Source organism: Puma concolor, chromosome E2 (genome assembly GCF_028749965.1).
Source record: "Puma concolor isolate L17-30 chromosome E2, mPumCon1.1.hap2, whole genome shotgun sequence".
Taxonomy (NCBI): domain Eukaryota; kingdom Metazoa; phylum Chordata; class Mammalia; order Carnivora; family Felidae; genus Puma; species Puma concolor.
The window spans coordinates 33830526-33846075 of NC_141681.1; the positions used below are offsets into that span (position 1 = coordinate 33830526).

At 40.4% G+C, this 15550-nt stretch overlaps 1 protein-coding gene across 5 annotated transcripts in view; it reads right to left on the reverse strand.

Moving 5' to 3' along the window:
• CYLD (CYLD lysine 63 deubiquitinase) overlaps window positions 1–15550 on the reverse strand; it is a 69352-nt gene that overhangs the window by 13998 nt on the left and 39804 nt on the right. For all 5 annotated transcript variants that reach the window (XM_086689449.1, XM_086689452.1, XM_086689451.1 and 2 more), the window contains 6 exons: window positions 8692–9071; window positions 7638–7803; window positions 6137–6278; window positions 4750–4872; window positions 1894–1985; window positions 944–1010 (listed from right to left, as the gene is read on the reverse strand). In XM_086689449.1, the coding sequence (XP_086545575.1) occupies window positions 944–1010; window positions 1894–1985; window positions 4750–4872; window positions 6137–6278; window positions 7638–7803; window positions 8692–9071 (970 nt within the window). The remainder of the gene's footprint in view (window positions 1–943; window positions 1011–1893; window positions 1986–4749; window positions 4873–6136; window positions 6279–7637; window positions 7804–8691; window positions 9072–15550) is intronic.

Sequence of the window (15550 nt, forward strand, 5' to 3'; positions counted from 1 at the left end):
AATCAGCAAGACTTTTTTTTTTTTTTTTTTGAAATGTTTATTCATTTTTGAGAGGGAGAGCATGAGCAGGGGAAGGGCAGAGAGAGGGGCAGGACAGAGGATCAAATGGGCTCTAGGCTTCGGTGAGCCCAACATGGGTCTCAAACTCACTAACAGTGAGATCATGACCTGAGCTGAAGTCGGACACTCAACCGACTGAGCCACCCAGGCGCCCCAATGAGCAAGATTTTCAACAGAGAAACCCAAGCTACACTGTAAGAGGGTCCAGCATGTAGACTGTGAACACTAAACCATCCACAAAGTTCATCCATTTAGAATATCTCACTAAGAACCTGGGTGCATCAGATTCAAGACTGTCATTCAAGACAGAGGAGAAAAAAAGGTAAGTTACAAACCAGGGAACAAGAGAGCTGCTATGAGGCTAAATTAATTCTCTGAGTGACAGATAGTCAAAACCATATTCTCGTGGTATCTCATTGGGTTAGAATAAGATTCTCTCTTGTCTACGGACGTACCACCCTGAACGCGCCCGATCTCGTCTTATCTCGGAAGCTAAGCAGGGTTGGGGCTGGTTAGTACTTGGATGGGAGAATAAGATTCTCTCAGAATCTTTAATTTCCCTTAGAACCTTTCATTGATTAAATTATAAGATATGTTCAGATTTATAAGAAAATGATTTGCAATGATATTTATTACTAGGGTTAAAATTAAAAGCACAAATTTACACTGGATTCATTCTTCCAGTTAAGTATGATACTATGGCGAGGACAATGATCAAATTAATTAAATAGTTAAATTAATTTGCATTGTAGGAACCTAGCATATTAAGATTCCTAAACAAATACAATATTATGTAATCACTAAAGAAATCATTTCTATGGAATGACAGCAGAGAAAATGAAGACTATTTTTTCCAATGCTTCCGTAATAATTTAAAAGTTACCTTATTTTTAATAATGGTTCTACCCTTAAAATATGATGAAACAGGATATTCAAGAACTCTTCAGGATCTAGAAGAAAATAAAAACTCAAGTCACAGACAAAATTTTTAAATTATTCTTTTATAATAGTTATATTCTTATTCTGACTTCATTTTCATAATCAATTTGTTTTAATTAAAAGCACAGTTCTCAGGTTTTCCTGCCTATGAAAAATATAAAGGGTATTTAAATAATTATGATAAAGTACGACAGTCTAATTTTGTTATAACTTTACTGCATATGAAAAGGTATAATAATTCATGTATAATGAAATCACCTTAATTTCTTCTGAGGGGGTAAGTAGAATAAAACTGGAAATGTAACTTTGTTTTTTTCCTGTGAGTTAACGAATTATCAAGTCTCTTAACATTACAGCTGGTGACAGTGTGCTGCTTACATGTTCACAGTCAGGAGCTGGATCTCTGAGCAAATCCATTAGCTCAGAATAGATTAAAATATGGTCTCTGACCATAAGCTTCATTCCAGTTAGCCATTTTTTGACTCCCTTTATAACAAGAAAAGCTACCTGGAAAACTGGGGACAGACCCAATGCAACCCTTCAGCACAGAAAGGGAAACAATGCCAAATATCACACTGGAAGGAAAGAAAAAACCTATTTATTCCCTTAAGGTACCGCAACTAGACGGCTTCCCATGTATCACTCACTTTTAGAAGAGGTAAAGCATTTTACAAAAAGGGGACAAAACTGCACAGCACATAGAAACTAATATTACACTGTATGTTAACTAACTGGAATTTAGGGAAAAACTTTTTAAAAAACGCACTTCACATGGAAAGGAATTTCTAGTTTAAAAATAAAACCCCCAAAGCTACAGAGACACACATTTCCACCAATAATTTAGCATATGCTTTCAAGTTATTTTGAATGCATAGCCTATAAATTAAGAGTCACCTTTTTCTTCCGAGGTAAATCCTGATGCAGCCTCAACTTTTTCAAGTATTTTCCTCAGTTTCATAATCTTTGTTGCACACACATATCCGTATCTACGTTGATAACAAACAATTAGCACTGGTATATACATTAAATTAGTATAGCACTTTTGATAATCACATTCTTCTATAATTCCAACATGTCATACATAAATTAATAGGCTAGACAATTATTTTGAAAATCACAATTACAGGCTACTTCCTGACGCTTGCAAGTTAAAAATCTAGCATGAGAATTATCCCAGACACTAACTACTACGCCTTAAAAATAGCTGTCATATACTAATATAGAAAAAGCATTTTTAAAGTACAATGATTGGTCTTTTATTGATTATTTTTTTTAATTTTTTTCATGTTTATTTATTTGAGAGAGAGAGAGAGAGAGAGAGTGAGCGAGCATGAGTGGGGGAGGGGTGGAGAGAGAGGGTGACACAGAACCCGAAGCAGGCTCCAGTCGCTGAGCTGTCAGCACAGAGCCCTATACGGGGCTTGAACCCATGAATTGTGAGATCATGACCTGAGCTGAAGTCAGACTGAGCCATCCAGGCGCTGCCCCCTGCCCAAGACTGGTCTTTTAATACTATTTGCTTAAGAAAGCAAAGCATTTACTTTAAAAAACAACTTAAAGAGAGAGTCCTTTCAATACCAAAGGACAAAAAGCCACCAAAGGGAATGGCAAAGGGCACTGATAAGAAACTATTGAAGGTGTGCAATCAAGCCGGTCATCACGTGCATGAGTGCATGACGTTTTCTCTCATCTTTGTCTGAATACAGGACACATTTAACACATTCAGGTTAATCCCTGACAAAATTCTATGCTAAAAACGCCTTCAGAAGAAACCTTAGAGGCCACCACATGTTTAACGAGAAAAATGGGAACTAGCTAATCTTATATCCATTTTGTATATTGACTCTTCACTCACTCATTAACCCTTTGCAACCAACATATACTGGGCACCCACCACTTACACAGTAATCTAACCTGTCAGCCTCTGGGAATACAAAAAGAGTAAGGTGGAAAAAAAGGATCTCTGCCTTTGAGAAGCTTGAAATAGAGAAAGCAGGGGTTTCAGTTCCAAATAAAACCAGTCAGCTATAATAGTGGTACGAACACTGCAGACACAGGGAATCTCGATCACAACAAGGTCCTTGCTGTGGACAGGGCGACAGAGTCTGGTTAATCATGATTCTCAACTGGATGGACAACAGTATCCAAGTAATGTCTATTGATGGACTTAGGGTGTCTGGGACGGAAGGAAGGAAGTGGTAACATGACTCAGAGTTTTAGATTTGATCTGTCTTGTTCCATTATCAATTACTTGGGGGAAGAAACGGAGGGTATATTTAAAAATTTGCATAAGATAAAATAACTGATGTAAAAATCAAGCCTCATAATTATCTTAAAGGGTAAAAAAAAAAAAAAAAAAAAACCAGTTATTTTCACCATTACAGAATGTAAAGAAAACAAAAGACAGAAGTAGGGAAATTTATTCCCTTATAACTTTCTTCGCCATGTTACATAGTAGGCCATTCTGAATGCTCTTTATAGTTCAATATTTTGCACTTTTTCATCAAAATCTTGTATCAAACAATTTTTTAAGTTTTATTTATTTATTTTGAGAGAGAGAACAAGTGAGCACGAGAGAGGGAGAGGGAAGAGAATCATAGGCAGGCTCCATGCTGCCAGCTCAGAGACCAATGTGGGGCTCAAACCCACGAACCGTGAGATCATGACCTGAGCCAAACTCAAGGGTCAGACACTTAAGTGACTGAGCCACCCATGCACCCCTCAAACTCTTTTAAATTTTAATTGTTAAACAATAAAAATGTGCCACAAGACTTAAAAATTCATCTTAATATGGACTTTAAATTCCATAGGTGGCTCTCTATATTCCTGAGTGAACAGATGTCTTTTATAATGTATGGCCCTAACTTCATAGTTTAAATTTTATAATGTGGCATTATCATGTATCCCTGCTATCACCACTTATGAAAAGTCTTTACTTAATGTCTTATTACTTGTGCTTGTATCATTACAAATTGCTTTCAGTGACCAAAGATATATTTATAATTCACAAACTAGGAAATGACCAAAAACATCACTTTTTTAAGCGATCTGCAGGGAGGCCTAAATGGATTCCTTTAACCAAGAAATGTGTTAATAAAATATACCTCATCTGTTTCCAACACAAGAGTATTCAACACTAGCTATTCTACAAATTAAAATTTTCTATGGGGCATCTGGCCGTCACTTGAGCGTCTGACTCCTGATTTTGGCTCAGGTCATGATCAGGGTCATGGAACCAAGCCCCATGTCAGGCTCCACGCCGATTCTCTCTCTCCCTCTCTGTCCCTCTCCCCTGCTCAAACCCTGCCTCTCTCTCTCTCTCTCTCAAATAAAATAAAAAATTAAATAAAAATTTCCCTTGCTCCTTTTTTTCCAGATAAAATTAAGTTTAAGAAGCCAGACATGCGAATTAGACCAGAGGGTGTACTGTTAGGCACACGGCTGGAATAAGCTCGAGCAGAAGACAAGTACTTCTTATCAGCTTTTCGAACCTACTGCAATTACTAAATTGTACTATACCGTACCAAAACGGTTTCATCATTTAATGGCATACACTATGTGCTACACCGTGACCAGATGGGAGAAATTAAATAAGACAGTAAAGGTGAAAAAACTGTAAATGCTTTATCGAGAGAACGAATTTCCACCCATCCCTTAATAAATGAAAGCAGGTGTGAATTACTTATTGTACCAAACAACAGAGCACTGGACACCATCGAAAGACAAAACAATTCTGGGTCTTCTGCTTACATTCTCAGAGGATTCACAATTTCCGTCCTCAGTAGCTCTTGCGTTTCACTATAATATTCTACATCATTCTTTTCTTTAGGTCTAAGTAGCACAGTGTCCAGGACAGAACTAAAAGCAAACAAGCTGTAAAATAAAAGGAATAGTTTTCCTTATTCTGTACACGTTACTTTTGGGGACACAGATACTAAAAAGAATGTAACGAGAGAAAAAACAACCAAATCTGGAGAACAAGGAACATTACAAATTCGTGCTTTTCGTTAACACAGGTACCAAAGACACCTGCTAAGGTTCCTGTGGTTCAATCAACAGGGGCTAGAGATCCTTCCAGGTTAAAAATACCAAACTTGAGAAAGCACAATATAGATGGACCGTGTTAAAGGATAAAAATGGGCCTCAAGAATATTAAGAGAACTTCTTTGCAAAAGCTGAAAAGGGGCCTACAAATCTGAGTCAAAGTCGACACCCAACAGAGGAGGAAGTCGGGAACTACTTCTCAAGGCACGCACACATGCAATGACAACCTACACTAGATAGCACACTACTCTCTCCCTACAGCCCTTTGCAGAAATACAAATTCCTTTGAATGCCAAAATCACTTGCGAGTGACTAACAGCAGTGACTTGCTGGGACCAAAGAAAACGGAAATTTGGCTGATACAAAATTTGTATCACAAAATCTAAAAAGGACTGCATCAATTCCGTAAGGCTTGTTTTTGTCCACACACAGAAGAGACAGACAGTATCCTGCCCAAATAGCCCACCATGTTGATTCTTCTTCCCACTTTTAAAATGTTAACACCCCAATTAACTTCCTAATTCTTACAATGTGGCTGTATAGACCTGGCCACTTATGCTCAACTAAACTGGCAACGTACGTTGTTCGATCTCAGCATAAAAATTCTTGTCGCCTTAAGTCGTTGGACTTTGGAATCAACTACGTATGCGAGGGCATCTGTGCTTCTACTGAAAGTAATTCTTTAACATAAAGCTGCCTTACGATTGCCTTGACCTAGCGAAGGAAGCAAACACTTCCTCCTTATGCAAACACATAAGCAGCCAATGACTTATCAAGTCATGTTGTTTGATACGTGACAAAGATACTGTACTTCCTGTCTTCAGTTACACGGTTTCCCAGACACCCTCAGAATATCTGTCCCACCTATAACACTATCGTTCTTACTGATCATTCACCACATTACTTTTATATTAATTTGTTAACACAAGCACCCTGAGACGATGTTCAGTAGCTTCCAAGGGTATACAGTGAAATGTAAACCTCCCTTTTTCCCTGTTCCCCAGCCACCCAGTTTCTTTACTCAGAGGCAGTTAGCGGCTCCTCGCACGCACACGCACGTGCACACATGTCTCCGCGCTAATTTTAAACTTACCAGAATAAGGTTGAGTCTAAGTAACAAGAATTGTAATGACCCTGGATACCCTTCTTCTTTCCAATCATTATCTCTAAACCTTCTTTTTCCATTTTGGGTGGGGTATTTTCTTCCACTACTTCACTCAAGTAGCCTCCGAATGCTGCCAACATAAAAATGAAAATGAAAAGCGTCCTTTTCGACTACTACAACATGTACTCTGACAGACTCCTTCGTTTTAAGATACATTTTTGTATTGTGAGGCAAAATCTGTTTCCCAACTTAAAACTAAGTTAAAGGTGGGTTTGGTTTCATGGTTCTTCAGCGTGGCCAGTGAAAATGGTAGTGTTCATTTTCAATCTCACTTCTTCCACCGCTTAACTTTTTTTAGTTTTTTTTAATGTTTATTTATTTTTGAGAGAGAAAGAGAGAGAGACAGAGTGCAAGTGAGGGAGGGGCGGAGACAGAGAGGGAGACACAGAATCCGAAGCAGGCTCCAGGCTCCGAGCTGTCAGCACAGAGCCCGAGGCGGGGCTCGAACCCACAAACCGCGAGATCACGACCTGAGCCGAAGCCGGACACTTAACCGACTGAGCCACCCAGGCGCCCCACTTCCTCCACCACTTAAAAAACACCTTAGAGTACTCAGTAGTGTATAAAAAACACGTGCCAAGTAAAATATTTTGTTCCCCAAATATTTTATTTATCTGAGATGCTTCGTCTTCAAGTCAGAAAACAAAAATTTCCAAAGTTTTGGAAAAAAATGTACTTCAACTGTAAGGAAAAATGTTCTTCATAGTCACTTAACCCTCAAGATGCTTCACGACTATTACCCAAAACTGGAAAGGGAGAACATCAAGAAACTGTCACCCATTACAAGTGATGAAGGGGATCTGTCCTTTATCAATCAATCGCAAAACTGCTTCATATAATAATGCTGACCTTCTTAATCAGATATGGTTATTGATATGCTTTTATGATACATCGGGAAGGTAGTCAGGGCCAAAAGAAGGCCACAATTCAATTTCTACCTCTGTGTTTTTAAAAATTAAATGCCGGCAGGGGCGCCTGAGTGGCTCTATTGGTTAAGTGTCTGACTTCGGCTCAGGTCATGATCTCGCAGAGCATAGTTCGAGCCCTGCATCCGGCTTTGTGCTGACGGCTCAGAGCCTGAACCCTGCTTCGATTCTGTGTTTCCCTCTCTCTCGACCCCTCCCCTGCTTGTACTCTCTCTTTCTCTCAAAAATAAACAAACATTAAAAAAAAATTTTTTTTTAATTAAATGCCAGAAACCAACAGGAAGAGAAAACTGTTTTCCTGACTAATAGTTTTTTCAAAAGTCCCCTCTTGGGACCATTGTCACTCTCTTAGACACCAAGCAGCACTTTTAACTGATTTACAAGCCTGATGAACGTTGGCCAGAAATATATTGAAACGCTGTCACTGTGGCCTACTGCAAAATGGCCTGAGATCAGAACCAGAGTTATTGCAGATTTGTAAGGAAATGAAACGCATCAAATACCCAGCGAGTTACAGCGTTCGATCTGATTGGAAACTGGCTGCAGGGATGCAAATCTCGAGTCCGGCCTGCAGCTCTTCAGCTTAACAAACAGCGCCTTCTTCAGGGCACAAGTGAAGTACCGTGTGCCCCTAAAGGTTCCGTCTGTACAGCCCGCACATTCATCTTCCTGGAAAAGAAATGCTTCGATATACGTTATTCTGCACCGTGCAGCACAGCATACGCAGCATTATGGTTTCTACAATTGGTTTCTGGTTCACCTTTCTCAGAATTCCGTCATCACGGAATCCTGTCCCGAGAACTCCATCAGGAAAAAGGGGTGGGCTAAGCAGCGCTTCTGCCCACAACTGATCATTTAAGAAATTCCTGACTCCAGCATGAAGTCCTCACTGCATTTCCTTCCAGAATGTATGCTTAGACCTTCCCTGGTTAAAAGGTGTGACTTCCCCACATCAACTCCACATGTACTGGAACTAAGAGGCAGAGGCTGTTTATTTTAACAACCTCCCCCAAAGTAGCATTCACTAGCATGCAAACATTTAAATTTTTAGTATTTTACATCTTATAAATAAAAGCTAGGGGTACTCAAAGTATCCTCTCCAGATCGTGAAATGCCAAACAATATGGTTCCCTAATCTCCAAACGGAAAACCTTTCCCTCTACTAAGATCTCAAAAAATCTCTAAAAACAGCAATTAATCTTACAATGTATGATATAAATATTAGAACTGAGTCGGGGAGGGAGACTGAGGAAGAAAAAGAAAGCTGATAACAGATTTGCTTTTCTTACTCTATGTTGCTTAATATAATGAGTCTAAACACATTAGCCTAAAAATCTATTTTCATTCCTTGAACACAGATCAACTGACATCAGGAACAAACAGACCGGATGCTTCATGGGTGCCAAAGAAGCCAGGCAACACAGTAATAAAATTTTTCTCTAGTGACGGCTTTTTTGATGAATAGAACATTTGGACACAAAAAAAGCATAAGTGGGAAAAAACTGCACAAAACTCCAGAGAGAGAAGAGCTGCAATGTTTAAGTCAAATTCAATTACCAGTTCCAGTCCAGCTAGCACTTCGTTGAGTCCTGGCGGCTGACCGATCCAACGAATTACCCCATAGAAAGGAGGATTCTCTTTAACTTCAGCCAGTGAGCCCACTTCCAGACCATGGGAGTTCCCAGAAGCCATGGCCAAGGGTGGACTCTCCTGGACAGGGGCATTGTTTAGCTCTCCCATTACGGACTGAACTGACAGAGAAAGCGGACTGTGGCCAATGCTTCCATTGGCATTGGGCATCTTGGTCAGACTGAATGGTAAAGAGTGAAATCTGTTCTCGGTAGATAATGAGTTCATGGAAGGAGGTTGCAGTGGTGGTGAAGCATGTCCAAAGTCTGGAGATATCTCTGTAAGCGACTTTGCGGGGTCTTCAGCAACTATAAAAAAAAAGTGTTCTTATTTAGAGAATCATATTCGAGAGTATTAAAAATGCCCACATCTCTAAAGAAAATCAATATACACGACTAGTGTTAAGTGCCCATTTGACTCTAGTAGGATTCTTGTAAGCACTGCACACTTAATCTCTCCAAAACAGTGTTCCACATTTTCTTCCCACCTCCAAATTTTTCTACCTAGGTAAATGGCACCCAATGGCTCAAAAAAAAAAAAAAAAAAATCCATTATTGGTTAGTATTAAATAGGTTCTATTCTTTGTCTATAATATAATTTAGAAAACGGTACCAAAAAAAATACCAAAAATTTAGAAAGATGCTTTTTTTTTTCAAGTTTATTTATTTATTTTGAGAGAGAGAGAGAGAGAGAGAGAGAGAGAGAGAGAGAGAGCATGCGCGCACAAGAGCAGGGCAGGGGCAGAAAGAGAGGGAGAGAGAGAGAATCCCAAGCAGGCTCCACGTTGCCAGCACAGAGCTAAACACAGGACCAGATCCCACAAACTGTGAGATCATGACCTCAGTGGAGACCAATACTCTGATGCTTAACAGACTGAACCAGCCAGGCACCCCAAAAGATGCTTCTTAAATAGCTAAAGGATCAAAAAAGAAATGACTATGTAAATTTTTAAAATAAAGAAAAAAGAGAAAAAGAAAGAAGCAACAAACACTCGTGGAACACAGCTAACACAGTATTTACAAAAGAAATTTATAAACTGCATAGTTTATTTCAGGGAAAAAAAAGAATAGTAATGAACTCAGAATACAACTTAGGAAGTTAAAAGAACAGATTAACTGCCCAAAAAGTCAGTCACAAGGAAAGAATAAACACAAAACAGAAATTAATGGAAGAGAAAACAAACGTACACTAAAGAGGATCAAAGCCAGAATAAATACAAAAGCAGAAAATAATTTAAGAGAAAACAAACACATAAAAAGAGAAGCAAAACCAAAAGTTATTTTCTTAAAAGAACTATTACAGTTGCCAGCCAGGCACTGCAGATCAGTGGGGAAAGAATGAACTTCTCAATAAATAATATTGAGATCATCAATTACCCATACATTAAAAAAAAATTAAATTGGACTTGTACTGAATATATTCTACACGAAAATCATTTCCAGGTAGCTTAAAGACAAATGTGAAAGGCAAGACCATAAACTTCTGGAAGACAATACAGAAGAATGTTCTTCCTGATTTTACAGCAGAGAGAAATTTCTTGAACAAAAGTATACAAATCATAAAGAAAAAGACTGACAAATATGATCACAATGAAACTGAGCTACTTATTAAAAGGCATTATAGCAAGAATGAAAATATCAGCCAAACAAGGAGAAAACACTTAAAATACATATATTTGACAAAGGATTCAATTTTGATAAAGGTCTATAAACCAATATAAAAAAGACCCCCCCCCAAAAAAAACCACAACTAAGAAGAAATGGACAAAAGGCTTAAAAAGGCAATTCAGAAGAAGATACCCAAACCACCAACGAATCAACGAAAAGATTCTTGCCCTCACAATAAAGTAGATAAAAGAAAGTCACAAGCAATGTGAGATGCCATTTCAAAAGTTAAAGTTTTTAGCATATTAACTGTTGGTAAGAATGAGGAAAAACGATACCCTCCCAAAATGCTGACGGAAGCGTCAACTGGTATAACTACTCTGGGAACAGCATGGCATGATTTAGTAAAGGAAAGATGTGCATATCACATGACCCAATAATTCCATTCCTGGTTATATAGCCTCAACATGTGTAAGAAGGTTAACGGCTAAGCTGTTAATCATAGCAGGAAAATAAACACAATTCAAATGTCCATCAATGGTCGAATGGGGACGAATACTGTGGTATATTTATATATTTTGCAGCAATGGAATGAAATGGAGTGGAATGCTATACAGCAATGAAAACAAAAAATTATAATCACATAAACCACTGTGGTGCATCTTGGAACATAATATTGAGGGGGAAACTACATAGCATACACACAGGCTGATTCGTTTGTATAAAACTCAGAAACATGCTAAACTAACACTATACTGTCTAGATACACAAACTTAGAAAGTTATCATGAAAACCAGGAGAATAAATTAAAGATGATGGAAGCTCAGAGGAGAGCGTGAAAAGAGGGCTCTAGGAAGAGGCACCAAGGAATTTCAAGGGCAATGATCATGTTTTTCTTACAGTGAGTAGTGACTACATGGGTGTTCAATGTACTTCTTTTCTTATTGTTCTTTATACCTTATCCATTTAAGATTCTTTAGTAATGATATTAAATATAGGACTTTTAAAAGTCATTCTTTTCTTTCTCAAACCCTCAACCCCTCCAGCCCAAAAGCCAAATCCATCAAGTATTTGGGTCTGTTTCCAAAATATATTTCAAATTCATCCTCTCCCCTTCACCCCTATCATCTCCCTAATCTAAGCCACAGGGCATCATCTTTTGCCCTGTAACCAGTCTCTTTCCTGGTCTGTCCCCCTTCTTGGCCAAACTATTCACCACACAACTCTGAGAGAGATCTTTTTAAAATGTAACCATCTTACATGATCTTATATCATCCCCCTGTTTAAAAACTTTCAGTGGCTTTCCATCATTCTTATAACAGGTAACTAAATTGCTCACTGAGACCTGCAAGGTCCTGGATGACCCAGCTCCCACCCACCTATCCGAACTCACTGTACACACCTATTCTCTTTGCTTCCCATGCTGCAGCCACTCTGGCCTACTTCTTGTTCCTCGAATGCTCTTTCTCACCTCAGGCCTTTGCCTTTACTATCTCTTCTGCCTAGAATGTTCTTCCCAAGCTCTTTCTCTGACAGGTTCATTCACATCATCCAGACCTCAAACGCAAATACCCTTTCCTCAAAGAGACTTTTCCAAAACACTCTATGGTGGCTGGCTCCCCACCAGCTGCTGTCATGCCTTGTTCATTTCCTTCACTGCACATGTCACAATTGATGATTACCTTGTCTTTCTAAATGTTCACTATGTGTCATACCAACCAGAATACCAACCAGCTCCATAGAACAGGAATTTTGTTATGGTTTTTCATGTGGATTTGTGGTTGAATCCATAGCATTTGGTATAGCCACTAACACAAGAAAAGACTCGATATTTGTTTTAAGAAAAAACTGAATGCATAAATCAAATGTTGTAGAAAAAAAGCTTTCTGTTTATTTTAAAAAAAAATTTTTAACATTTATTTATTTTTGAGACAGGGAGAGACAGAGCACGAACGGGGGAGGGTCAGAGAGAGGGAGACACAGAATCCAAAACAGGCTCCAGGCTCTGAGCTGTCAGCCCAGAGCCCGACGCGGGGCTCGAACCCACGGACCGTGAGATCATGACCTGAGCCGAAGTTGGCCGCTTAACCGACTGAGCCACCCAGGCGCCCTTCTATTTATTTTTTTAAATGTTTGTTTTTTGACAGACAGACAGAGCACAAGTGGGGGAGGGGCAGAGAGAGGGAGACACCGAATCCAAAGTGGGCGCCAGGCTCTGAGCTGTCAGCACAGAGCCTGATGTGGGGCTCAAACCCACAAACCGCGAGATCGTGACCTGAGCCAAAGTCAGACAGTTAACCGACTGAGCCACCCAGATGCCCCGAAAAAAAAAGCTTTTTAAACGTACAAGTGAAATTAATGATAGAAAAGAAATATTCTTTTCACACTGATATCACTTCTATTTTCTAATTTAAGGATGAAGGCCTACTCCATGTAGATTTCATCACTTTACATATCCCACTTAGGATCAATATTCTTATATAAACTTATTATACAATGTTAGACTAGAATCAAGAAGTTAAAAATATTCTCTCACACCACAGAAACTGTCTAAGGATACAATTATAGCATAAACCTGAAGAATCAATGTTACCTAGATTATGACAAAACCCAGCTTGTACCAGTTTCCCTTCCCTAGAAAGAAACAAGCTCGTAGGAAAAGCATTCACGAGGCTACGAGGAACAACAGCGTGAGAGAGCCGGGCTGTGCCCTAACCACTCTGGATGGGCCATGCACATGCAGAAGCCAGCAGGGCTGTGACTCACCCTAAGACGCTGCCAGTAAGACCCTTGTTGTTTGGGCACTCCCAAGGTTTTTGAGAGAGCTAACAACAGTTAACAAAAGGGCCAGACCTTAACAAAAGCAGTCTGTCAAGAGACAATCTCCTGGGGAGGCATCATTTAACGAAGATTCCTGCTCTGTGGCTAGGAAGAAGTCTTGGGGATTGATGAGGCCCTGTGACTGCCTAGCTTCACAACACCCTACTCAGGTAGAAATGAAGGCACAGAGAAGACAAAATCTAAGAGCTCACTCAAGTCATTTCCCGTGTGAGTATCTAAGCCCAAGTGATGTTGACAGTGGGCTTGGACTGTTACATTTGTGGATAATCCATATGATAGCTAAAAAGTCACTACAGAGTTCTACAGTACTCTTAAATTCTTATTTTCATTTCATTTGCACATAGTTCCTAGACGTACTGCGTGCCAAGCCCTGTGCGAGGCACTTGGAACTCCAGTCTGGCAGAGGAGACAGGCGACAAACAGTTACGATGGCACCTCACCTAACCTAGGAGAGACAGGAAAGGCTTCCAGGAGAAAATAATACCCAAGCTGAGATTGAACAGATGGACAGAAGTAAGCCAAAGCATAGAGTGGGAGGAATAGGAAGAAGGATTTCCAGGCAAGAGGAACAACAGGCGCCAAGAAAAGAGAAAGTATGGCACATTCCAAAATGGCCCCACTCCAAGCATGGCGGGAGCAGGAGTGCACGACAAATGAGAGACGACTAAGACGTTATGCCATGAAGGGTCCGGGCAGGCCAAACTAAGGAATCCGCATTTTTACCTCCCAAGGGCTAGGGAAAAATTAACAGACATGAACCAAAGGAGAGACATGAGCAGAGATATCTTCAGAAAAAGCAGTCGAAGAGCAATGTGAAGAAAAACATAGTGTAGTGATCAAAAGCGTCAGGTGTGACACAGACTTGGGTTGGAAGACTGGCGCCACTAACACTAGCTGTGTGGCCTTGGGCAAGATATTTAGCCACGGTAACAAAAGAGAAAGTAAAAATACCTACCTCATAACGTTGTTATGAGGACAAAATAATGCATACAAAGGGTGTAACACAATGCCTGGCGTAATAAGTCGTCAAGAAACGTCGGCCGCAGTGGTGATGGTGGTAGTGACCACAAAGACGGTGGCGAGGATGGTTATTATTGTTCAGAATCGATTCAGAAGGAACAAGGCTGAGGTAGACAAACCAGGTGGAAGGCCGTTATATTAACTAGACAGCAAAAAAGGATTTGAACGGAGGCAGTGGCTGCAGAAATGAAGAAAACGGGAAAGAGTCTATTGATACCGAAGAGGAGGAGATCCAGAAAACTCCGTGACGGCTGGATGTGACTCATGAGAGAGCGGAGTCCAGGATGAAGCCCAAACTTCACGTCTCCATTTCCTCACTCCACAGAAGCGTAACTGAGGTCATCATGGCTTCCGTTGGCTAAATGCAGCAGGTATTTGTGTGATCCTCGCCTTACTTGCCCTCTCAGGAGCATTCAAGGCTGCCAGCTCCATGACTTCTTGACCCAACAACTTCCTGATTTTCCTCACCTCCCTCTGGTGGCTTTTTCTGTCTCCTTTGAAGACTTCTCTTCCTCCCAGCCACTACATTCCTCAGGGTTCAGTCTTACCCCACACCCTCCCCTCAGGTGACACTATTCACAAAACTTTAATCACCAAATATGTGAGGGCAACCTGCAGATGTACGTCTCCAGAGAGCTCGTAACTTTCTTCTCAGCCACAGACCTATATATCCAACTGTCTATTTGATAAATCACGTCTGGGAAGTTTAAGGGGCCCCTGGGGCTCAACATACTCAAAATCAAATTCATCACCTTCCTCTACAATTCGAGAAGCCTGCAAGCCGGGAAACCAGGGGTATCACTGACACCTCTTATTCCCCAGCTCTCATTCTCAGTGCATCTGTGAGTCTCCTCAAGTCACTTCCTAAATATCTCCTACACCATCCCCTCCCCACCCCCCCACCCCGCCCCGGCATCCCTTCCCCCAACAAGTCTCACCCTAGCTGCTGGAATCTATTTCTGACCCTGCAACAACCTTCAGCGGTGCCCTTGTAGCCACATGGTCCCCGCTTCGAGCCACTGTCTACCCTGCAGCCAGAATGATTTTCAAAAGGCAAACTTGGTCATGTCACCCCTTGCTGAAAATCCTTCCGTGGCTTCCTCTTTTCCTTTAAATAGAGCACACCAGGCTCCACATGCCCTGGCCCTGTTTGCCTTTCTCATAAAATGTTCTGCCTCTCTCTTTGGTCTAGCTACTCTGGCTCTTTTTAGCCTTCAGCAAACACAGGCTCGCTCCATTTTTCCACGACGCCTTTACATATGCCATCCTCTCCGCCGAGAAGGTTCTTTGTCCCCTTTCGCTGTGTTATCTCCCACTCCTCT